The sequence below is a fragment of the Bos grunniens genome, chromosome 3 (assembly GCF_055505025.1).
Source record: "Bos grunniens cultivar Pamir isolate PY7600 chromosome 3, Bosgru_T2T1.0, whole genome shotgun sequence".
NCBI classification, from domain to species: Eukaryota; Metazoa; Chordata; class Mammalia; order Artiodactyla; family Bovidae; genus Bos; species Bos grunniens.
The window spans coordinates 8,664,857-8,691,152 of record NC_141167.1 but is presented as its reverse complement, the minus strand read 5'-3'; the positions used below and the strand labels follow the sequence as shown (position 1 = coordinate 8,691,152).

General features: G+C 45.6%; 1 protein-coding gene across 3 annotated transcripts in view; it reads right to left on the bottom strand.

Moving 5' to 3' along the window:
- The window catches only part of NGEF (neuronal guanine nucleotide exchange factor), a 127,078-nt gene that overhangs the window by 82,214 nt on the left and 18,568 nt on the right, over positions 1-26,296 (bottom strand). For all 3 annotated transcript variants that reach the window (XR_015161494.1, XM_086394206.1, XM_086394205.1), the window contains 2 exons: positions 10,817-11,146; positions 6,584-6,698 (listed from right to left, as the gene is read on the bottom strand). Coding sequence is in view for 2 of the 3 variants with exons in the window: in XM_086394206.1 (XP_086250332.1) it covers positions 6,584-6,698; positions 10,817-10,961 (260 nt within the window). In the remaining variant the exon portion in view is untranslated. The remainder of the gene's footprint in view (positions 1-6,583; positions 6,699-10,816; positions 11,147-26,296) is intronic.

Here is a 26,296-nt window from a genome sequence, read left to right as displayed (position 1 = left end):
TAGTTAAAAATTAGAAACACTCCAAATATTCATTAACAGAAGGATGGATAAACAAATTGTGGTAATAATTCTCAGCAATAAAAGAACAGTCTTATACACACACACACACACATGAATATGAATCTCAAATATGTTGAGCCAAGTGAGAGAGATATCATGATGACATACTGTACGATCCTATTTTTATGAAGTTCAGGAGCCAGCAAAATTAATCTAATGGTACTAAACCAGAAGATGTTTCTGACTAAGAAGGGATGGTTATTAACAGGAAAAGGGTTTTAGCTTCATGCCTAATGTTCTAGATCTTGGCCTGGTTCATGGTTAAGTGGGTGTATATGTATGTAAACATTCATGGCTATGGACTGAATTGTAATCCACCACCTCTGCCCCAAATTTTTATGTTGAAGCCCTGACTCCCAGTGTGATGGTATTTGGAGAGGGCGTCTTTGGGAAGGTGGGGCTCCCATGAAGAGGAAAAGACCAGAACTCACTTTCTCCCTCCCACCATGTGAGGACACAGCGAGAAGGCAGCTGTCTGCAAGCCAGGAAGAGAGTCCTCCAAGAACCCGACCGTACTGGAGCCATGATCTAGGACTTCTGCCTCCAGAACTGTGAGAAACCAATTTCTGTGGTCTAAGTACCCAGTACATGGTATTTTGTTATGGCAGCCCGAGCTGATGCATTCATCAAGCTGTATACCCAAGATTTGTATATTTTGTTGTAATGTAAAATTTATTTTAATAAGTACTATTAAAAATGCCTTTATGAAAGCATTTACTATAATGGCAATTACAAAAAAGAGAGCTAAAATATTTGGGGCCCAGCATGAGATAACATTTGCGTCCTTCTTCAATTGCTTCCAGTCTTTGCACATTGTAGAGTTCTCTTTTTAAAAAAAAATTTTGAAGGGGTTCAAATTTAGATCAGAAGCTTGCATTTACATGCACAAGTTACCAAAGAGTCAGAGATTATTTTTCTTTCTTAGAGCAAAGGGGACTTTGGAATTTAACAGGAATGGGTAAGGTTAACAGCATTGGGAAAGTGACCATGGACACTGAACAAGAGATGCTCAGAGTCAACCATGGCACTTTATATGAAGAACACAAAGATAGGGACACAGAGATACGGGGGACGGCAGAGATCAAATTACTTTACAAAAATAAAGATCCGAGCCTGTGGATGCCAAGGTGCTAGTGAAATGAAGAGTGAGCAGAAGAGGAGGAACGGCACACAGAATGGAACGGTACCCCAGACATCGCATGTCAAGCAAATATTGACATGGCAGCTCATTAGCTGTTGAATGGCAGTGTTTCCCAGGAGAGATTCATATCCTGAACTTTACATAAAAGTGGCAACTCAGAGCTGTGGAAGCCTGACAGCCCATCAGGAAGTTTTTTTCTAGAAAACTTTTCCATTACAGGTACATGATGACCTACCTGGCCATAGAAATCCAACTCAGAAAACATAATAGAAACAAGGGTCACGGTGGGGCTTCTGAGACTGACCTGGATACGTTCTCCAAAACCTCTGTCCTCGTGAAGCCCAAGACAGAAGGAACCCAGAGGACCTCTGTGGGCCAATCTGGACCCACTGGAAAGCAGACAGGATGGGTTCTCATCTCCCCCTTGACCCCCACTTCAGCCTGCTCTGTGGGTTGAAACTGCCTGCCCAGCCTTGGGTGAAATTTCAGGCAGACCACATGCAAAGCTTTTCTGGTCACTCCTGGCTTATAAATAAATGACTTCTTTTTCTGGGTATAAAAAGTGCATCTGAAAACTCTTTCAGAACACCAACTCCTGCCCATCCAGGTCTCCTGTGAAACCTCTGCTTCATGCTGTCTTCTCTCCATCCCCCTAATTGCTTTTTGGGTCTCCAAAGCTTTTGGGGGCTCCTCAGACATGCCATGTTGGGGGTGGGTGGTCTATGACTGCAGTTCTTGGGCATGTACAAAACTCTCAAGCTGGTCACTCATGACTCTCCAACTTTCTATAGCCACTTCCTGCCAAGATCCACCTGGACCCCAGCAGGCAGCCTTTTGGGTGAAGTCCTTTTCAAAGTGGTTCAGAGGTGGTTCCTTTCCTTGGGGTCCACACTTGATTCTAAGAAAACACACACCTCTGCCTTGTCTTTGGTGTAGATAACCCTCACCCGCTACCCGGCCCTCTCCCCTCACCTCCCACGCAGGCTGCCAGCTGGCTCACCTCCAGATGTTCCAGGTCTTGTATCTCCCACATTTGAGATTTCTAAGACCCCTCTGCCCCACCCCTACAACCTCTTGAAGCCCCCCTCACCAGGGTCAAAGTAAGAAGTGTGTTGGTTAATTTGATGTATCAACTTTCCTGGGGCACAATGCCCAGATATTTGGTCAAATATTAATCTGGATGTTTCTGTGAAGGTGTTTTTTCAGTTCAGTTCAGTTCAGTCGCTCAGTCATGTCCGACTCTGCAACCCTATGGACTGCAGCATGCCAGGTTTCCCTGTCCATCACCAATTCCTGGAGCTTGCTGAAACTCATGTCCATTCAGTCAGTGATGCCATTGAACCATCTCATCCTCTGTCATCCCCTTCTCCTCCTGCCTTCAATCTTTCCCAGCATCAGGGTCTTTTCTTATGAGTCAGTACTTCACATCAAGTGGCCAAGGAATTGGAGCTTAAGCCTCAGCATCAGTCCTTCCAATGAATATTCAGGACTGATTTCCTTTAGGATTTACTGGCTTAACTCCTTGCAGTCCTAGGAACTCTTAAGAGTCTTCTCCAACATCACAGTTCAAAAGTATCAATTCTTTGGCTCTCAGCTTTCTTTATGGTCCAACTTTCACATCCATACGTGACTACGGAAAAACCATAGCTTTGACTAGACAGACCTTTGTGGACAAAGTAATGTCTCTGCTTTTTAATATGCTGTCTAGGTTTGTCAGAGCTTTTCTTCCAAGAAGGTGCTTTCAGGATGAGAGTAACACTTAAACTAGCAGACTTTGAGTCAAGCAGATGACCCTCCTTGATGTGAATGTGTCTCATCATCCAAAGTGCTGAAGTTCTTAATAGAAAAAAGACTAACCTCACCCAAGTGAAAAGGAATTGTGCCAGCAGATGGCCTATGGGCTCAAACAACAGCAGTAATCCCCAACTGCTGGCCCGCCCTGCAGATTTTCGACTCAGCAAGCCTCCACAGTTGTGGGAGCCAGATCCTTAAAATGAATCTCTCTCTCTCAAGCTCTCTCTGTCTCTCTCTCCATATCCTGTTGGTTCTGTTTCTCTGTCTTTCTGACCTGGACAGACTCAAGTAAGACAGACAAAGTAATGTCTCTGCTTTTTAATATGCTGTCTATGTTAGTCATAGCTTTTCTTCCAAGGAGTAAGCGTCTTTTAATTTCATGGCTGCAGTCACCATCTGCAGTGATTTTGGAGCCCAAGAAAATAAAGTGTCACTGTTTCCATTGTTTCTCCATCTGTTTGGCATGAAGTGATGGGACCGGATGTTATGATCTTTGTTGTTTTTTGAATGCTGAGTTTTAAGCAAGCTTTTTCACTCTCCTTTTTCACTTTCATTGAGGCTCTTTAATTCTTCTTTACTTTCTGCCATAAGTGTGGTGTCATCTGCATATCTGAGGTTATTGATATTTCTCCCAGCAATCTTGATTCCAGCTTGAACTTCATCCAGCCTGGCATTTTGCATGACATACTCTGCATATAAGTTAAATAATCAAGGTGACTATATACAGCCTTGACATACTCCTTTTCCTATTTGGAACCAGTCTGTTGTTCCACGTCCAGTTCTAACTGTTGCTTCCTGACCTGCATACAGATTTCTCAGGAAGCAGGTCAGGTGGTCTGGTATTCCTATCTCTTTAAGAATTTTCCACAGTTTGTTGTGATCCATAGAGTCAAAAGCTTTGGTGTAGTCAATAAAGCAGAAGTAGATGTTTTTCTGGAACTCTCTTGGTTTTTCTATGATCCAGTGGATATTGACAATTTGATCTCTGGTTCACCTGCATTTTCTAAATCCAGCTTGAACATCTGGAAGTTCTTGGTTCATGTACTGTTGAAGCCTGGCTTGGAGAATTTTGAGCATTACTTTGCTAGTGTGTGGGGTTGCAAAGAGTCGAACACAACTGAGAGACTGAGCTGAGCTGAGCTGAACTGAGACGAGTGCAATTGTGCGGTAGTTTGAGCATTCTTTGGCACTGCCTTTCTTTGGGATTGGAATGAAAACTGACCTTTTCCAGTCCTGTGGCCACTGCTGAGTTTTCCAAATTTGCTGGCATATTGAGTGCAGCACTTTCACAGCATCGTCTTTTAGGATTTGAAATAGCTCAGCTGGAATCCCATCACTTCTATTAGCTTTGTTCATAGTGATGCTTCCTAAAGCCCACTTGACTTTTCTTTCTAGGATGTCTGGCTTTTTGTATAGTTCTTCTGTGTATTCTTGCCACCTTTTCTTAATATCTTCTGCTTCTGTTAAGTCCACACTATTTCTGTCCTTTATTGTGGCCATCTTTGCATGAAATGTTCCCTTGGTATCTCTAATTTTCTTGAAGAGATCTCTAGACTTTCCCATTCTAATGTTTTCCTCTATTTCTTTGCACTGATCAGTTAGGAAGGCTTTCTTATCTCTCCTTGCTAGTCTTTGAAACTGCATTCAAATGGGTATATCTTTCCTTTTCTCCTTTGCTTTTAGCTTATCTTCTCAGCTATTTGTAAGGCCTCTTCCAATAACCATTTTGCCTTTTTTCATTTCTTTCTTTTAGGAATTATATGTAATATATACTTACATGTAAGTAAATTAGGTCCTTGTTACTATATCTCTATATAAATCGAGGCCCTGTGGGGAAAGTAACATTAGGAAGCAAAGGGAGCCTCACCACCTCCTGGTGGGACAGGTGGCCCAGTCCATGCTTCCCAAGGGCAGATATGGAAACACAATTTCTCATAACCATCCAGGAATTTGTAGAGTGTGAAGTTTCCAGGAATGAACTTAATGAAATAATGAGGGATTGGCTTCAGGATTTTGTCACAATCATATTTATCATAGTGTAGCTTACAAAATAGCAAAATGAAGTCCACCGGGACCTCCCTGGCGGTCCAGTGGCTAGGACTCTGTGCTCCCAATGCAGGGGGCTGGATTTGATCCCTGATCGGGGAACTAGATCCCACTTACTGCAACTAAGGGTTCTCATGCCACAACTAAAAGATTCACATGTCTCAATGAAGATCACAGGTCCTGTGTGCCTCAGCTGAGACCTGGCACAGTCAAATAAAGAAACAAGCAAATACACACACACACACACACACACACACACACACATTCACACAGCAAAAATGTAAACCTCCTCCAGGTCAGAAATTGCTATTTCTTCCCTTGTATCCATTCTCCTTTTTTCTTTCCTGTGGAACCAGTTTACTGGGGACAGAAATAGAACTGATTTGAAAACAACACACGTTTTTCAGCTTCTTTGCAGGTGGAGGTGGCCAGGTGACTGACTTTTTGACCCAGTTTGGCCACCAGTTGTTAAGTAAGCTTCAGGGAATCTCCTCAAAGGAGGGCAGACTCGGCTGGCATGTGCCCGCCTATCCTCTGCTTTTCTCCTTCCCTCCATCTAAACTGTGGCTGTGATGGCTGGAGCTCTGGTAGTCATTTTGACAGATGGTGGAGGAAAAGCTAGAAGGAAACTGGGTCCTTAATGGCTTGAGAAATTGCTGTCACAACTCTCCAGACTTCTTTCACACAAGAGCGAAATAAACCTCTGCCTTGTTAGGCTGTGTTATTTGGGGTTTTTGGTTACAAGAAGCTAAATTCAGTCCCAGCTGGTATAATATCCAAATATTCAAACAATGGGAGCATGATTAGTTAATCACAATCCAATCATGCTATAGATTATTTTATAGCCTTTAAATCATGGTGTAGAAAAATATTTAGTAATACGATATACAGGCATACTTTTACTTCACTCTGCTTTATTGTGCTTCATAGATATGGGAAAGGTTTTTTTCTTTTACAAATTGAAGGTTTGTGGCAACCTTGTGTTGTGAGATGATGATTAGGATTTTTTAGCTATAAAGTTTTTTTAAGTTGAATTTTGTACAGTTTTGTAGACATACTACTATTGCACACCCGATAGACCACAATGTAGTATAAACATAACTTTTATATGCATTGGGAAACCAAAAAATTCATGTGGCTTGTTCTTCTACAACATTCACTTCATTATGATGATCAAGAACCAAACCCTCAATATCTCCAAGGTGTGCCTGTATTGTTAAGTCGGTTTCAAGATGCCATGTATATAAGATCCCAATTTATGAAGAGAGAACATGCAAAAACCTCTGGGTGGTGGTGGTGATGCGGTGAGTTTTCTTGTGTTTAGTATCTCAAGTTTCCTAATTTTGTGATAGGAGAGTAACAGTGGAGCTTTTTTTTTTTTTTTTTTTAAGGAAATTGTAGAGTTTTAAAAAATATGAACAACTAAAACACTTGTGTTATTTTTTAAACACAAGACATTCTTGTAGCTCTGCCAAGACTTTGCAGATCAAACCCTGTTACACTGTTTCATGAACCAACCCCTCTGGATTTGCTGTCCCTTACCTTGTTCTCTTGGCTTCTGGGTCTGTCTGGATTGGTATCCTCCAGAGGTGCTTTCTGCTCTGCGGCAAATTCAAGGTCAGGGGTTCATTGACAGAGTTCTCATTTTCCAGTGGATCTGTGACGTGTGAGAAACGTAGGGAGTTAGAAACGTGTATCTCCCCTATTCAGGCAATTCTAAGAGACTGTAGCAGCTGTCACCCTGAGAAGGGAAGGAAGTGGAGTGAAAAGGATGCCCTTCCCCTCAAGCCCCTGAAGGGGAAATTGCCACTCTCTGTGCTCTATTAAATGACCTGGAATGCCATTGCTATGAAAATCATACTTACAGTACCAGAAACTTCATAGCCATGCATATATCCATCCATCCGTGCATGCACAGTCGAAAAAAGAAAATCGTGAATGAACCTGAAAACTTGGATACAAACCTGGTTAATGTCTCAGAGGACAATAGAACCATAACCACTGGTCTTATCCTTTCTACTGGACAAAATCCTTTGCAATTTACCAGTTGTTTAACATCTAACTTTACAATGTCGGAGTCCTAATAGATGTTAAGTAATAAATCACCTCCCCTAGAGTGTCAGATCAGCTTAGGTGGGGTTGTCAGTTAATGTTCTACTATGACTTTGAGTGGATACCCCTCAGCAAGTAAAACGGAGATTGTCCTCACCTTCCAGACCCAGATCACAAACCGCTGACTCAGAGCACCAGCTCCTTTCCTTGTCAGGGGGTGGAAGGGAGAAACCTGGTGCTGGGTGGTCTGTTCTGTCTGCTCCTTAGCAGAAGAGTGTTTTCTCCTTGGACCCTGGATCAGGGGATGCTGGGCTGTCTTGAGAGGTGAAATGAGGGATTCACTTTACAAATAAAACTGTGAGTCTAATGAGAGTATTTACAGTCTGGACGTCAATGGTGTCTTTGGTTGTGGGAGGACGCGCCGTGGTCCCTGTGTCTACACTGGGGTCAGCAGCCTTCGTTCGGCTTAGAGGCCACAAACTTGAGGCTCACGCATGCTAAATGCTTTTAGTTGTGTCCGAGTCTTTGTGACCCTATGGACTGTAGCCTGCCAGCCTCTTCTGTGCATGGATTCTCCAGGCAAGAATACTGGAGTGAGTTGCCATGCCCTCCTCCAAGGGATCTTCCCAACCCAGGGATGGAACCCACATCTCTTACGTCTCCTGCATTGGCAGGTGGATTCCCCCATCATCAATCCCATTTCCCTTCCACCCTCATCTCAGACACAGTCCCACAACCACCTTTTCTTCTGCTCAGGAAGACCCCCACCCTGACCCTGGACAGCTGTATCTGCTCTCTCCTGCTTGCTACTCTCTAATAAGTCCCCAGTGGGGTAGCTGATAACTCCATGGGGCATACTCGAAACGTGGCTTGTGTGACTAAAGAAGTAAATTCTTCATTAAAAAAAAAATTTAAGCTAATTTAAATTTGAATGTTAAAAAGAGAGTCAATTTCATTATTGGAAAACTTTTGAGGATATTTGGAGTAATTTGAGGATTGTCTCTACTTTAACTTCTGGCTGTACATTTAATATCTTTTCTGGCTGTAAACGACTCTTTAACTGTGCATTTTATGAAATCTAAATCCAGATCGAGAATTTCCAGTGAAAATTTAATATGCAAATTGAGAGAGACTGTAAGAATAAAATACTCAACAGATTTTCACAACAGTGGAAAAAAAGGAATATAAAATATCTCATTACTAATTTTTATATTGATTATTGACTACATGATAAAGTGATGGTATTTTGCATGTAATGGGTTAAATAAAATGCATTGTTAAAATCAATTTCACTGATTTCTTTACTTTTTAATATTACAAAAATTTAAATGACTTATGTGGCTTTCACTGTGTTTTTGTTGGACAGAGCTTCTCTAACCCTCTTCTCTGCCCAGGCTCTGGAACCAGAAGAATGTGAACTCTGGTTCAAGCCGTATTGTTCACTAGCTGCATGATCTGGGATAAGTGACTCAATCTCTCTGGGTCTCAGTTTTTTTTTTTTTTAACCAGTAAAATGGGTATGGGAGGAACCACGTTGAAATGCCTGCATACCTCAGCCACTGAGTACCTACAAGTGCTCAAACAAGTTAGCTGCTATTGTTTCTGGCCATGTCTTAATGCAACCCTCAAGGCTCACCTAAAATATCATCTTTGTGGGGAAGGGTCTAGTTCTTTGCCTTTACTTCTCTTGTAAACTTTGATGCATTGCTTGCAATAAAATGACATCATTACAGTATTGTGGCTTTTCTCAAAGGGCAGAGACTCCCACTTCTTTGTATGTGACTATGTGCTTTTAATTCTTTTAAAAATTATATTTATTTCTGTGGCTGCATTGGATCTTAGTTGGAGCACACAGGGTCCTTGTTGCAGTTCCTGGATTCTCTGGTTGTGGCACGCGGGCTCACTAGGTCCGTGGCATGTGCGATCTTTGTTCCCCAACTGTGGATTGAACCCACATCCCCTGCACTGCACGGCAGATTCTTAACCACAGGACCACCAGGGAAGTCCCTGCTTTTAACTCTTATGGGAATTTTCAAACATATACAAAAGTCGAGAGAGTAATGTAGTGTATCCACCACCCTGCTCCCATGACTATAGTCTTCCCATCACTGTATTTCTCTTGCTTCGCATGGTACTCAACACATGATTCTGTTTGTGGTCGATGGCAGACCACCACACTTCCTTTGCTGCTCCTTCCATCGAGCAGTGGAGTCAGTTTCTCCATCTGCTTTCTTCTGGACTGGCCTTGTGAACTGCGTGGGCCATAGACTGTGGTGGAAGCGACTGTTGGGCTCTGGCCTGGGTCTCAAGACCTGGCGGCCTCTGCTCCTGCTCTCTGGGAACCTGCCACCTCGTGGACAAGCCGAGCTAGCCTGCTGGAGGGCAAGCGACCACGGGGAGCGGAGACAGACAGTCCCAGCTGAGGCCCTCTGGGACCAACCCACTCCCTAGCGGCCCAAGAGGCTGTCCTTGACCTTCTAACCCCAGCTGAGCCGCCAGTCCACTGCAGAGGTCAGAGAAAGTGGCCTGGAGCTAGAAGCCATCCAATCAACCCCCAGAATCAAGAGAAATAATAAACATCATTAATTCCGTCTCTATGTTTTAAGGGTGGGTTGACATGTGGCAAAAGGCTACTCGACAGATTTTAGTGCAAGTTTTGGGACCAGTTAAGGTCTCCCCAGCACACGCAGGGCAGCACGCTGCCTGTCTCCCAGAGGCTAAGAAACTGTCGCCCTCTCTACAACCCCAGCATGCTGCCCACCCAGCCCCTAGGCCAGCCACCGGCAGAGGGGGCTCAGCTCTGACAAACCCCATTTCTAAGCGTTTCTGGACTTATTCTGCTCAACAAATATGCTTTCAAATATGCTTTGAATATGCTACATAAAATGTGCCAGGAACTGGTTTAAAAGATTAAGGGAAAGGGACTTCCCTGGGGGTCCAGTGGTTAAGACCTCATGCTTCCAAAGTGGGGGTCTCAGGTTGGATCCCTGCTCTGGGAACTCATGGAACTAGGATCCCCTTTGCCATGCAGCGAGGCCAAAAAAAAAAAAAAAATGAAGGGATCTTTCTGTAAAGCTATTCCCAAGATATTGTTGTTGTTCAGCCACTGTCATGTCCAACTCTTTGTGACCCCAGGGATGGCAGCACACCAGGCTTCCCTGTCCTTCACTATCTCCCGGAGTTTGCTCAAACTTATGTCCATTGAGTTGGTGATGCCATCCAACCATCTCGTCCTCTGTCGCCACCTTCTTCTCCTGCCCTCAATCTTTCCCAGCATTAATCCCAAGGTATTAATCTCACACATTTTCAGGGCAAAAGAAACTCTCTGGCTATCATGGCGATGGAGAGAGAACAGGATAGACTCTCACCACCCAGGAAACACACGTTCCCGGACATCCGTGCACATAGACAGCACCAAGGCTCGCTCCTAGAAGGTATGGAATCTGGGGGTGTACTGAGCCCTGGAACAAGACATCTCCTTTAAATAGAAGCCAGTCCTATTGGATCATTTGGGTCAACACTTCCTCCTGTAGTATCTGCATCATCTTATTGGGGGAATTTGAATTCTTTGGATAACGGCTTTAGAAAGTTCCACCTTATTGGTCCTGTCCTTGATCATTCTCGATGCCTTTTACTCTCCTTTCATTTAATAGGGGCCTTTCAGCCCCACTGACTCCAGCTGGATATTAACCAGCAGCTGTGACCGCCGTGCCCAGTACTGACCTGCTGGGTAGCCGGGGTTCCCCTCAGAAGTGCCTCTGGCTTTGCCTCTGCTTCTGAGTCTCACGGCGCGATTGAAGGTGGAGTTTCTCTGGATTGGCTTGGTATGGGATGCTTTGTCTTGCGCCTCCTGGTCTGTATGGGGCATTCTCGCTGGACCTCAGGTCTCACACTGGCCGGCTCATCAACCGCCCATGAACCACTCACTGATTTCTTCTGCAGCTTCTCCAAGTCCTCAGAGTCCCTGGTTTCCACTGAAATAAGTCTGATTGTTTCTGGGCAGGATGACTAGAGATCAGTAACCTTTCTCCAACACCCTTAGTTTTGAGTGCTCTAGAAGATAAAGAGACCAGTTTTCCGTCAGGGTCATCAGGCTAAAGTTTCCATGCAGAACATGGAATTCTGTTCCCATTCAGATTTGATGAAATTTGCAATAATCTGTGCATCCTGGCGAACCACATCTTTGTCGACAAAAATTAAGTTTAACCACCGCAATTTAGATGCATTCATGTCTCATTTTATAATTGAGGTTTGTTCATTCTACTCAGAAGCTGCACTTATGAGGAAAATGCTGAAAGTGGCTTGTGGAGCTAACTTGCAAGTAAACATTTGCTGAATAATTCAAGACAGGGTAGCAAAACCGGTGCGGGGAGGAAAGGAAGATGTATGGACCCAAAAAAGAAAGAGCTGTGGGAAGAATAGGAAGGGCTGTCAGCGAGTGACGGGTCCCAAGACAGTAAATTTAGAGATGGGAAGTCTGAACCCTGCAAGAGCAATCCTCTTGCCGTCCACTGGGAGCCAAGTCTGGTTGGTGGCTTAGTGGCCTCTCTGATAAGATGAGGTTGTCCAGCAGCTTCAGGAAGCACAAGGCATCCCTAATCCCATGGTTACCCCCTCAGTTGGAGTAACAGAACCATTACCTCCTTCTAGGATGACCATGGGCTCCCCGGGTGGCGCAGTGGTAAAGAGACCACCTGCCAATGCAGGAAACGCCAGAGACTCGGGTTTGACCCCTGGGTCAGGAAGATTTCCTGGAGGAGGGCATGGCAACCCACTCCAGTATTCTTGCCTGGAGAATCCCATGGACAGAGAAGCCTGGTGGGCCACAGTCCGTGGGGTCACAAAGAGTTGAACATGACTGAGCGCACACATGCGCGCACACACACACACACACACACAAGAAGAATCAGCCCAGAGACTGGAGCACTATGGTGTTAAAGACTGACAAGTGTTAAGAAGGGAACCTGCCCTAAGGAAGCTCAGTTGGGGGCAGCGGGAGTTCCTTCACTGTCGAGGTCAACTATGCAGCCCCAGCAAGACCCCCATGGTCCCAGTATCCAGGTCTCTGATCCGTAAATGCCAGGTGTGCACCGTGGGAGCGATCGGACAGGCGCTGTCCTGCTGGCTAAGCCCGGCGTCCCTTGGAGAATCTGGCTGCATTAAAAAAAAATTGTTTCTTTATTTTTTGCAGTGCTGGGTCTTAGTTGGTTGCGTGTGGGCTTTCTCTAGTTGTGGTGAGTGGGGGGTACTCTTCATTACGGCGCCAGGCTTCTCACTGCAGTGGCTTCTCTTGTTGTTGAGCACAGGCTCTAGAGTCAGGCTCAGCAGTTGTGGCTTCCAGGCTTAGTTGCTCTGGGATCTTCCCAGACCAGGGACCGAAGCCATGTCCCCTGCAGGCAGGTTATTTATCACTGAGCCACCAGGGAAGTCCCTGGCTGTAATTTCAGGTAGCCAGAAAGGAGAGAGCAGGGGCTAAGAGGTCACACTTAGGTGCTGGCACCTGGGAGGGCATCGTTTATTACAGACGCAGCAAGGAACCCACAGCTGGTGGGCAGGTTGGGCGATTTTCACTGAAAGCAGGTTTAACCTGAGTCAGCAAGGGTGGTTTAGTTGCTAAGTTGTGTCTGACTCTCACGACCCCATGGACTGTACGGCCCACCAGGCTCCTCTGTCCATGGGATTCTCCAGGTGAGAATACTGGAGTGGGTTGCCACTTCCTTCTCCAGGGGATCTTTCCAACCCAGAAATCAAACCCAGGTCTCCTGCATTGCAGGCAGATTCTTTACTGACTAAGCTATGTGGGAGGCCCTGGAGTCAGCAAGATGTAACTACAAAGAAAGTTCAACTGTTTTCGGACGATGACATAGAAGGGGAGAGGATGGGATGGTTCTGTCCCGGCCAGGTGAGCGGGGACCCCTGCTCTATGCTCTGGTGAGGACCTGCCCATCCACAAAGGGGCTGAGTGGGCGAGCAGAGGAGCCCCCGGAGGGACAAGGTCATTACAGCTATGGCCTCTGGGGCTTGGGACAGGAGGCACTGGAATGAGGACCACAGGCAAGGACAGAATCCAGCTGTGGATTTCAGAGCTGTCTGAAGGTGGCCGTGAATTCCTGGGTCACTGGAGGAGTCCAGACAGAGACTGTTGGGACTCTAGGACTCAGTGACTCTGACCTATGCCCCTGACCTGGGCCTCCCAGGCCCAGGGCCTAGACACTTCCATCCTGAGGCTGTTGTCAACTTAGAGTTGATCAGGGGGCAGTAAGCAGGCAGGCATCCCGTGGGCAGGTAATGCAGGAGTGAAGCATGTGCTGGGGCCAGTCTGAGGAGGTTTCTGAACTGGGTTGGGGAGTTTCTACTGCATTCTTGAGGACTGTGAGGGAGGAGGTAGTGGGATCCTGGAGGCTCCGGGCAGGCTGGGCTGGGAGGCATCACACAGGTGTATCACCCGGGGGTGGCGAGGGTGGGGCAGCTGTTTGAGAGGATCTGTGACTCAAGATGGTCCTGGGAGGAGCAGGGAGGGGACCGTCCCAAGGGCCGTTGGGGCTTGGGGTGACTGGGCGGGCTGGTGTGGAGTGGGAGAGAAGCCAGCTTGGGCTCGCAGCACGCTGCTTTCAGAGCATCTCCTGCTCTGACGGTGGGGCACCTTGAAGGCCCCTACAGCTTGGCAGCCCTTTGGCCTTCAAGGTTACTATTATTATTGTTATCACCATCATTATTATTTTGAAAGTGAAAAAGTCGCTCAGTCGTGTCCGACTCTGTGTGATCCCGTGGATCCCGCCAGACTCCTCAGTCCATGGAATTCTCCAAGTAAGAATACTAGAGTGGGTTGCCATTCCCTCCTCCAGGGGATCTTTCCAACCCAAGGATTGAAGCCAGGTCTCCTGCACTGCAGGCAGATTCTTTACCATCTGAGCCACCAGTGAAGCCCCATTATTTTAGGCTGTTCAAAAAAAAATTAAAGTATACTTTCTATGCAGTGGAATGTGTCTTTGTTAACTGTATGGTTCTGAGTTTTGACAAACAGTTTATGTAGCCACAGTGGAGACACAGGACATTCGGTCACCCTGAAATTCCCTTGTGTGCCACCAGAGTCAGCCCCTCCCCTGCCCCTGGCCCCCAGAGACCACTGACCTGTATCTCTTCCCCTAGTTGGCCTTTTCATGACTATTGTGTCGGAAGAACTGCAGCCTTTGGTGTCTGGCTTCCTTTGGCTGGTGTGGTGCATTCGCCACGCAGCCCAGTTCTATCAGTAATGATAGCCAGCATTATGAATTCGTGGAAGCTAACACAATATATCATGAAGGGCTCTCTGCTGGGAGTCAGGAAACTTAGGTTTGAATCTCCATTTCCAGCTGCTTATAACCACCTACTTACACGGGGCAAATCAGGGCCTCAGTTTCCTATCCGGGAAACACGGGGTTGGCTGGGTGTTCTTGGGGGCTCTTTAGCCAAGCCTCAGGGTTTCCTTGGTGGCTCAGATAGTTAAGAATCTGTCTGCAACACAGGAGAACCAGGTTTGAGCCCTGAGTTGGGAAGATCCCCTGGAGACAGTAATGGCAACCCACTCTAGTGTTCTGGCCTGAAGAATCCCATAGACAGAGGAGCCTGATGGACTACAGTTCACGGGGTCACAGGGAGTCAGACACAACTGAGTGACTAACACTTTCACTTTCGCTTTAGCCAGATTTCAAATTCTGTGATCCGGGGAGACTCAGAGAGCCCTCAGAGAGAACCTCACGGTGACGGGAACCCTGGAGAATGTTCCCAAATGTCCCTATCATTATCTTTAAATGAGGGAGCTCGGAAAGCCTGAAAAAATGTATTCCATCCTTAAGACACCACACACACACACGTACACATGCAAACACATAATTTGTGAAACCTAGAAAAAACAATTCTGATTCCACCTCAATTACTGCCTATTTCAGGCCGATGTGTTCTAGCTTTGCAATGGTTTTATAATTGCTACACTTCTTCCATATCCATTAAATGCTGGAAAGCCCGACAGCCCTCCCTGGTCTTCAATTATTTTTCTTAAACTCCCAGTAGCTTTAAGCCCCATATCTTCCTGTTCCAGGTGGCTTCAGGGTGGAAGTGTTGGGGCGTGGCTTTGTGATTGGAAGGGGGCCCTTATGGCAAAACCGTGTAGCGTCCATTCATTCATTCACTCACTCACTCGTAAGCATTGGTGTCGTGTTGCCTACGTCTGGCACCTGCTGGCACAGTGTCCACATATCTGTTCCGTGTCAGCCCACACTCCCTCCTTAAGAAGCTCCAGACGGGCAGGACTCGGTCTGTTTTGCTCACTGCTGTTCCTGGTGCCCAGCACACAACAGCATGCCGTAAATACGTGCTGCTTACAACAACGAATGAATGATTGAGTTCCTTCTGTGAAGTGCAGGTGATCATTAGCATCATTTCGTAGGTAAGGAAGCTGCAGCTTTGGTCACTTGCCCAGGATTGCACAGCTGGTAAATGGTACAGCAAAGAACACTCCACATCTGCCTGACTTTGTTGGGGGAACCTGTGATGGGGTCAGAAGATGCTGTTGTAAGGACTGGCTGAAGGCTGGCCTGGGTAAGTGAAGGCAGGTCCTCTCTTCTTGCTAGCTGTGTGGGTGCTGGTACATGAGCCAAGAGTGACCAATAGACCTCCGGGCACTGGGCTGAGGGCCAGGGGGCCTCCCTGCATGAGTCAGTTGCCTGGGAGGTCAGGACTCATGGGAGTAGGTGATGAAGAGGGGGGTGGGTGAGCTGCCCACAAGCCCAGCTGTGATAATGCAAGACAGCTGCTGGAGGGGGCCCAGATGATGCCATGGTGGGCTCTAGGATACGCGTCCCCTAGACCAGGGTTTCTCAGGTGTTTATGTGCAGGGGCTCTAAAGACTCAGATTCTGACTCAGTAGGTACAGGGCGGGGCTCAGGATGCCGATGCTGTGAGTCTGAGGACCAGCCTTGAGCAAAACCACAGCATCCTTGACAGATGTGGGAGTGAGCAAGCCCCAAGCTGCCCTTCGCTTTGGGCAGGTCTGGGAGGCATTGCCGCTGGTAAGAAGTCCTGCTGGACAGCAGGGCTGGGGAGGGAAGAGGGGGAGAGGTCAGGAGGGAGAGAGGACTGAAGCAGGTGCTGTCCCTTTGATGTCCCCTTCCGCCTCTTACAAAGGAAAGAAGTGTTGGGGTGGAAGGGTGGTAGAAAACAAGAGGATATGGAGGAAGGTCCTCCAGGGGCCAGGGCGTGAAACACGTGTGGGCTCTAGATGAGAGCCCTGGGCACCTGCTCTGAACAGGCCTTCTAGGTGCTGGGGTGGCCCAGTAAGACCTGGCCATGCCTTCCTGTAGCTAATGGGGCTACAGGAGGGAGTAAAGACTACAGGGCAGGAAGACAGTGGTGGACAGGAGCAGTGCGAGGTGCTTTGCGGGAAGGTTGTGAACAGGTCATAGGGAGGCCTGAGTCAGGGAGCTTCATTCTCATGCCAATTGGAACATCCTGGAGGGCAGCTCAAGGTCAGTGATTAGGGCCAGGGCCTTGGGCTCGGGCTCAGCGAAGCAGGGGTTAAGCAGGGGGAGACCCTGGTAGCTTCAGGCAGGAACACTTGGGGAAAAGGCTCAACAGGACCACACTGAAGACTGCCTTCATCTCCAGGGAGGCTCCAGGGCACTGCGACCCTAGGATGTGTTAGCTATCTAGGTAGGGGGCCACGGGGTGGGGGGGATTGTGACCTGAAAGGGGTGGGAGAATGAAGGCCTCTTAGCTGTGACTTGACATGACAGCAGATAGGGCCTGAATGCACTGACTCGGGGCAGGCAAATTGGGGCCCTAAGAGGGAGGCAGGCTGGCTCAACCCAGCTCGCTGGCATCATTTCATTCCTGTCCTGGAATTGAATTGGCGCCCAAGACTCCTCCCAGGTAAGCAGCAGTGTTTGCCTTGAACTATAAACAAACGACAAAGACCTTTTTCTTTTCTTTTCTTCCTTCCTTCCTTCTTTGTTTCTTTCTTTCTCTCTTTCTCCCTTTCTTTCCTTTTCTCTCTCTCTCTTTCTTTCCTTCCCCTGGGGCAAAGAAGGAAAGCTAGTGAGGAAGATGCTGGGCACACCAGATGAAAAAGCATGAAGTCTCTGGTTTGGGAGGAAAGCCTCAGCATGGAGGAAAGCTGCCCTGGGAGCTGCTCTGCCGTCAGGGTGACCTTCACGGAGAGAATCACAAGTGTAACATGTGACGGCTGCAGAAATTGTTGAAAAGCAGTTGACTGCAGGGAAGACCGCTGCTGTCCCTGAGCCTGGAGGAGATGCCACTGGGAGTGTCTTGGTGTTCTCAGTGGGAACAGAGGAGAGGAAGGGAATGGGAGACCAAAAGAGAACAGGAGCTTCAGAGAACCTGAAGTGGAAATTCAGAAAGTGGGGAACAGGTGGTGGGGGAGGGGCCAGATCAGAAAGGCAGCAGGAGAAGGGGAGTTGGGGCAAGGTCCAGGCACCCATGGGCTCTGCACATGGGGTGAAGCTCTGGCTGTGCTGTGGCCATGTTGGGGGGCTGGCTTGGCTTCAGGAGGTGGAGGGGGGTGCTCCTTGTAAGACCCAGACCAGGGTGAATCAGAAAGTTGTGTGTATAGAAATAAGGGAGCGGAGAGGGAGGGGGAAGGGGACAGACACAGTGGGGCGGGAGGGCTCAGGTTCAGTTGGGGGGCCTCTCTAGAGCAAGTTTGTGCAGAGGCCTGGAGGAAGCTAGGGAGGAGCCTGGGGATGATGGGAGGCAGAGCTTCCAAACTGGATTTGTTGACTTGCCTTTGGCTCAAGAGTGAGAAAAGCAGAGATGAACCTTGGTTCTCCTTGCAGGTTGCTGAAGTGATACATTGGGAAAGAAAGCAGGACTTTGAAGGAGACATTAGGCCTGAGATCAAAGAGAAGGCACGTTTGGCAGGGAGCTAGACTTGGAAATGGTCCTTTGTACCGGTGCTGAGCCTACCAGAGTACCCTGGAAGGCTGAATACGAACTCCAGTGACAATTCCTTGAACAATGACTTAACAATAACAGTTTCTAATCCTAACAACTGTCTCTTTAGAAGTGAGAACAACAGAACACAGGGAGATAAGGGATGCTCTCAGGGCCAGGAGGCTGCTGCATTCCTCTGGGGCTACACGCCTCCCACTGAGCCTCCTTCAGCATTGCATCCTAGCAGCCCGGGACACACACATAGGACAGAGGTGGGTTAGACACAGGGACAAATTCCTTTGCAGGATAAAATGGATGGCGACAGATCAAGTGTGGACAGCACTCCTTTTCCCAATAATGCAACAGAAATCAGTGGAATTAATTTTAAACCTGGGGCCGAGACAGTGGTATAGAGAGGGTAAAGGCGTTTCTTTTTCACAGGACAGCACTTAAATGCCAGAGAATGGTGGGACATCGATATGAATGCAACTCTATCCATCTATCCATCCATTACCTAGCTCTCCACCATCTATCTATCCATCCATCCATCTATCCGTCTATCCAACTATCCTTCTACCCACCTATCTATCCATCATCCATCCATCCACCAACCTATCCATCCATCCACCTAGCTATCTACCCATTTATCCATCTGCCTATCTATCCATCCATCCATCTGTCTACCTATATAGATGGGTTGACCAAAAAGTTCATTTAGGTTTTTCTGTAAGATCGATTAATCTATCTATCTATCCATCTATCCATCCATCCACATTACACATAACCTGCAACATGAGGGAGGAGAAAGTCAGAGGCTAAAAAACCAAACCAAATATTCTTGCTGGGAAAAAAATGGTTAGTGACAAGCATAAGGGAGAAGAGGTCAAAGCACCACGGAGCTGTGTCACTGTGGGCTAAGGAGGAAGGAAAAGGCTGGATGGAAGGACTCCAGGTGTCTCCTGCAGGTTGTGGTAGGCACATAGGAGGGCAGAGAAACTTCAGGTAATGGAAGTTAAAAAAATTAAACCTTTTACTTTAGATTTATGGAAAAGTTGCAGACATTGGAATTTCTAAAGCAGCTTCTCAAGGAACTAAAGAGCTTCAGGTACAAGAGTTAGGAGTTCAATATTTGGAGGTCCTCACACTTCAGTGGGGCTTCCCCGGTGGCGCTAGTGGTAATGAACCCACCTGCCAATGCAGGAGGCATAAGAGATGCAGGTTTGACCCTTGGGTTGGGAAGATCCTCTGGAGGAAGGTTTAAGGTATGGCAACCTGCTCCAGTATTCTTGCCTGGAGAATCCCGTGGACAGAGGAGTCCGGTGGGCTATGGTCCACAGGGTTGCAAAGAGCTGGACATGACTGAAGCAACTGAGCAGGCATACATGCATGCACATAGAGGAGAAGCATAAAACAAGGTGAAGGAAGCCTCTCAGGTGTAGAGCAGGACTTCCCCTCTTGTTCTGGGATTGCTGCTAAGGCCAAACACGGTTTAGTTCTATGGAAATTTCTGCTGCAGCTTGCATCGGCCAGCCAGCCGCCATGGGGGATTACTGAAGGAGGTATGCCTCCCCCCGGCATCCTACCTTTGTAGAACAAGAGGAAGGACTTCCCTGGTGGCACAGAGAATAAGAATCTACCTGCCAATGCAGGGAACACTGGTTTGATCCCTGGTCCAGGAAGATCACTCATGCTGAGGGGCAACTAAACCCGTGTGCCACAACTAATGAGCCCAAGCTCTAGAGCCTGTGAGCTACAACTATTGATGAGCGTGCTACAGCTACTGAAGCCCACACTCTAGAGCCCTTGTCCCACAACAGGAGAAGCCACCGCAACGAGAGGCGGTTGCCCCTGCTGCCTCCTCCACCCCAGGGAGGGAGGAGGGTGTTGAGGTGGCTCCAGGCCAGGTCTCCCATCCCCCACCCCCCATCTCCCATCCCAACAGTCTAGCCTGTGCTAGAAGAAAGGAAAAGAAACTTTGAACAGTGTGAGTTTAAACTTTGGAAAACATGAACATGGTTGAAATGGGCAAAGGATATGAAGAGATAGCTCACAGAAAATACAAATCCTTAACAATCTATGAGAGATTTTCAACCCCATGTCTCATAAGAGGAGAGGAACTCCAAACCACACTGAGAAATTTTTTTTTTTTTGCACTTATTACATTAGCAAAGAATCAAAACTTTGAAAAGTGATTGGTGAAGCTGAAGAACCAGAGGCATCTCCCTCCTGAATTGTCACTGGTAGGATTTTACCTTGATTCCACCCCAGTGAAGGCAGTTTGGAATCCTCTATCAAGGTAAACACCTACCATCTTACTTGGGTTTCTCTTACCTTGGACGTGGGGTATCTCTTCACGGCTGCTCCAGCAAAGCGCAGCCATGAAGAGATACCCCACGTCCAAGGTAAGAGAAACCCAAGTAAGACGGTAGGTGTTGCAAGAGGGCATCAGAGGGCAGACACACTGAAACCATAATCACAGAAAACTAGTCAATCTAATCACACTAGGACCACAGCCTTGTCTAACTCAATGAAACTAAGCCATGCCCTATGGGGCCACCCAAGACGGGCAGGCCATGGTGGAGAGGTCTGACAGAATGTGGTCCACTGGAGAAGGGAATGGCAAACCACTTCAGTATTCTTGCCTTGAGAACCCCATGAACAGTATGAGAAGGCAAAATGATAGGATACTGAAAGAGCAACTCCCCAGGTCGGTAGGTGCCCAATATGCTACTGGAGATCAGTGGAGAAATAACTCCAGAAAGAATGAAGGGATGGAGCCAAAGCAAAAACAATACCCAGATGCGGATGTGACTGGTGATTGAAGCAAGGTCTGATGCTGTAAAGAGCAATATTGCATAGGAACCTGGAATATTAGGTCCATGAATCAAGGCAAATTGGAAATGGTCAAACAGGAGATGGCAAGAGTGAATGTTGACATTCTAGGAATCAGAAAACTAAAATGGACTGGAATGGGTGAACTTAACTCAGATGACCATTATATCTACGACTGTGGGCAGGAATCCCTTAGAAGAAATGGAGTAGCCATCATGGTCAACAAAAGAGTCCAAAATGCAGTAGTTGGATGCAATCTAAAAAATGACAGAATGATCTCTGTTCATTTCCAAGGCAAACCATTCAATATCACAGTAATCCAAGTCTATGCCCCAACCAGTAACACTGAAGAAGCTGAAGTTGAACGGTTCTATGAAGACCTACAAGACCTTTTAGAACTAACACCCAAAAAAGATGTCCTTTTCATTATAGGGAACTGGAATGCAAAAGTAGGAAGTCAAGAAACACCTGGAGTAACAGGCAAATTTGGCCTTGGAATACGGAATAAAGCAGGGCAAAGGCTAATAGAGTTTTGCCAAGAGAATGCACTGGTCATAGCAAACACCCTCTCCCAACAACACAACAGAAGACTCTGCACATGGACATCACCAGATGGTCAACACTGAAATCAGATTGATTATATTCTTTACAGCCAAAGATGGAGAAGCTCTATACAGTCAGCAAAAACAAGACCAGGAGCTGACTGTGGCTCACATCATAAACTCCTTATTGCCAAATTCAGACTTAAATTGAAGAAAGTAGGGAAAACCGCTAGACCATTCAGGTATGACCTAAATCAAATCCCTTATGATTATACAGTGGAAGTGAGAAATAGATTTAAGGGACTAGATCTGATCGATAGAGTGCCTGATGAACTATGGACTGAAGTTCGTGACATTGTACAGGAGACAGGGATCAAGACCATCCCCATGGAAAAGAAATGCAAAAAAGCAAAATGGCTGTCTGGGGAGGCCTTACAAATAGCTGTGAAAAGAAGAGAAGCGAAAAGCAAAGGAGAAAAGGAAAGATATAAACATCTGAATGCAGAGTTCCAAAGAATAGCAAGAAGAGATAAGAAAGCCTTCCTCAGCAATCAGTGCAAAGAAATAGAGGAAAACAACAGAATGGGAAAGACTAGGGATCTCTTCAAGAAAATCAGAGATACCAAAGGAACATTTCATGCAAAGATGGGCTCGATAAAGGACAGAAATGGTATGGACCTAACAGAAGCAGAAGATATTAAGAAGAGGTGGCAAGAATACACAGAAGAACTGTACAAAAAAGATCTTCACAACCCAGATAATAACGATGGTGTGATCACTCACCTAGAGCCAGACATCCTCTAATGTGAAGTCAAGTGGGCCTTAGAAAGCATCACTATGAACAAAGCTAGTGGAGGTGATGAATTCCAGTTGAGCTATTTCAAATCCTGAAAGATGATGCTGTGAAAGTGCTGCACTCAATATGCCAGGAAATTTGGGAAACTCAGCAGTGGCCACAGGACTGGAAAAGGTCAGTTTTCATTCCAATCCCAAAGAAAGGCAATGCCAAAGAATGCTCAAACTACTGCACAATTGCATTCATCTCACACGCTAGTAAAGTAATGCTCAAAATTCTCCAAGCCAGGCTTCAGCAATACGTGAACCATGAACTTCCAGATGTTCAAGCTGGTTTTAGAAAAGGCAGAGGAACCAGAGATCAAATTGCCAACATCTGCTCGATCATGGAAAAAGCAAGAGAGTTCCAGAAAAACATCTATTTCTGCTTTATTGACTATGCCAAAGCCTTTGACTATGTGGATCACAATAAACTGTGGAAAATTCTGAAAGAGATGGGAATACCAGATCACCTGACCTACCTCTTGAGAAACATATATGCAGGTCAGGAAGCGACAGTTAGAACTGGACATGAAACAACAGACTGGTTCCAAATAGGAAAAGGAGTACGTCAAGGCTGTATATTGTCACCCTGCTTATTTAACTTATATGCAGAGTACATCATGAGAAACGCTGGGCTGGAAGAAGCACAAGCTGGAATCAAGATTTCCAGGAGAAATATCAATAACCTGATATGCAGATGACACCACCCTTATGGCAGAAAGTGAAGAGCAACTAAAGAGCCTCTTGATGAAAGTGAAAAAGGAGAGTGAAAAAGTTGGCTTAAAGCTCAACATTCAGAAAACGAAGATCATGGCATCTGGTCCTATCACTTCATGGGAAATAGATGGGGAAACAGTGGAAACAGTGTCAGACTTTATTTTTTTGGGCTCCAAAATCACTGCAGATGGTGACTGCAGCCATGGAATTAAAAGACGCTTACTCCTTGGAAGGAAAGCTATGACCAACCTAGATAGCATATTAAAAAGCAGAGACATTACTTTGCCAGCAAAGGTCCGTCTAGTCAAGGCTATGGTTTTTTCAGTAGTCACATATGGATGTGAGAGTTGGACTGTGAAGAAAGCTGAGTGCCAAAGAATTGATGCTTTTGAACTGTGGTGTTGGAGAAGACTCTTGAGAGTCCCTTGGACTGTAAGAAGATCCAACCAGTCCATTCTAAAGGAGATCAGCCCTAGATATTCTTTGGAAGGAATGATGCTAAAGCTGAAACTCCAGTACTTTGGCCACCTCATGGGAAGAGTTAACTCATTGGAAAAGACTCTGATGCTGGGAGAGATTGGGCAGGAGGAAAAGGGGATGACAGAGGATGAGATGGCTGGATGGCATCACCAACTTGATGGACGTGGGTTTGAGTGAACTCCAGGAGTTGGTGATGGACAGGGAGGCCTGGCATGCTGCGATTCATGGGGTCGCAAAGAGTCAGACAGAGCTGAGCGACTGAACTGAACTGATCAAGGTAAAAAGTGTATATGCTCTAACCCAGCAATTCCATCTGCAGGAATTTGCTCTATGGATCTGCCTGCAGATGTGGGAAGTGGCCTGTGTACTTGTGACTCAGTGTAGCTTTGTCTGGGAGAAACAGATTGAATTTGCTACAATTTTAATCAGGAACTGATCACACTGTTCAGTTCGATTCAGTTCAGTGTCCTCTGTCGTCCCCTTCTCCTCCTGCCCCCAATCCCTCCCAGCATCATGGTCTTTTCCAATGAGTCAGCTCTTCACATGAGGTGGCCAAGGTACTGGAGTTTCAGCTTTTGCATCATTCCTTCCAAAGAATACCCAGGGTTGATCTCCTTTAGAATGCACTGGTTGGATTTCTTTGCAGTCCAAGGGACTCTCAAGAGTCTTCTCCAACACCACAGTTCAAAAACATCCATTCTTCAGTGCTCAGCTTTCTTCACAGTCCAACTCTCACATCTATATGTGACCACTGGAAAAACCATAGCCTTGACTAGACGGACCTTTGCTGGCGAAGTAATGTCTCTGCTTTTCAATATGCTATCTAGGTTGGTCATAGCTTTCCTTCCAAGGAGTAAGCATCTTTTAATTTCATGGCTGCAGTCACCATCTGCAGTGATTTTGGAGCCCAAAAAAGTAAAGTCTGACACTGTTTCCCCGTCTATTTCCCATGAAGTGGTGGGACCAGATGCCATGATCTATGTTTTCTGAATGTTGAGCTTTAAGCCAACTTTTTCACTCTCCTCTTTCACTTTCATCAAGAGGCCTTTTAGTTCCTCTTCACTAAGCCCCTAATTAAAAGAGTCTCAGAGTAATTTAATAGAACAGAGGCAGTTTCGTAATCAATAGGTGGTCTTAATGCAATATAGCTTACCAGGGGTTAGCAACACAATTAAACACAAGTCTCCAGAAAAAAACCTTCAGAAATAAGAGTAGAAGGAAAAGTCGTCATGAAAAAGGGCACCAAGCATGTCTCGAATGCAGTGGTGCTGAAAAGTCAAGGCAGGATGCCGTGCTCATCTTTATTAACTTGTTTCTTGGGGGCTTAGCCAAAGTAATGAGACATAAAACAAATGTTGTCATAAAGGAAGATGAAATAAACTGCAATTTGCAGAGGATTTGAATGCCTAGAAAGCCCTAAGAACCAATGGAAACTATTGGAATTATAAAGAATTCAGCCCAGGGCCAGAATAGGATAGACTGACTTCATGTCAACAACAAGAAAATAGTGAATTCCCAATCACAGTAGAAACAAAATCAGAAAATGTAGGATAATTACATAAATAAATATAACCTATGTAAAGGAAAAATGTGGGAAATGGAAGAAACTGACATCTTTAGAAAAGTATGAGTTTTTTTTTTTTTTAAAAGAAAAGCATTGGTTTTTCTTGGGAAAATGGAAAATTAAAAACATGTCAATTCTCACCATGTTAATATAGAGTTTTAGTGCCATTCCACCTAACAAATTCCAATTTAAAAGCTTTTATTGGAGTATTTTCATAAAATGAATATGAAGTTCATAGGCAAGATTGGCAGATAGGCAAGATTAGCTCAAATTTTGAAAAATATAGGTAGTAGAGAGAGTTGCTTTTCCTAAATATCATAAAATGCTGCAATAATAAAAAGTGTGTGGTAATGGAACAAGGGAGTCGTCAACGAAACAGAATGCCAGCTCAGGAATGAGCACTTATCTACTAAAGTGTTGTTTTATAGAAGAGTTATCACAGATACAAAAAATGGAGGGATTATAAAACCAGACAAAAGTGTCACAAGAAAGGAAAAATATACACCAATATCTCTTATTAATATAAATGAAAGAGACCTGAATGCAAGACTAGCAAGCTGATACATTAAAAAGATTATACACCATAACCAAGCAGAATTTATCCCAGAAATGCAGTGGTTTTAACACACAAAAATTGATTAATATAACGCATTATACCAACGAAACAAAGGACAAAACTACATGATATCTCCATTATTTGGCATCAATTAGCACTTGACAAAATCCAGTAATCCTTCATGATAAAAATAGACAACAAAACAGATAAAAGAAGAAAATTTCCTCTACTTGATAAAGGGCATCTATGAAAACCCCACATCTAATATCACACTTGTTAAAGACTGGATGTTTTCTTATAAATCAGAAGGAAGATAAGAATGCCCACTCCCACCACTACTGTTCAACATTGCACTGGAGGTTTGCACCAGAGAAATTGGTCAATAAAAATAAATAAAAGATACTCAAATTGGAAAGGAAGGTGTAAAACTCTATTTGCAGATAACACGTATGTTTAGAAAATCCTAAGGAATTCCCTAAGAAAACTTTTGGGAATAAGTTCAGCAAGATCTCATGATATAAGATCAACATACAAAAATCCACTGTATTTTTACACAGTAGGAATGAACATACCAGAAATGAAATTTTGAAAAAAGAATGTCACTTATAATATGATCAAAAATATTAAAAAATACAAATTTAACAAAGCAGTGAAAAATTTATATTCTGAAAACTATAAAATATTGTTGAAAGAAATTAAGGAAGACCTAAATAAATGGAAAGACATTCTATTTTCATGGACGAAAAGAT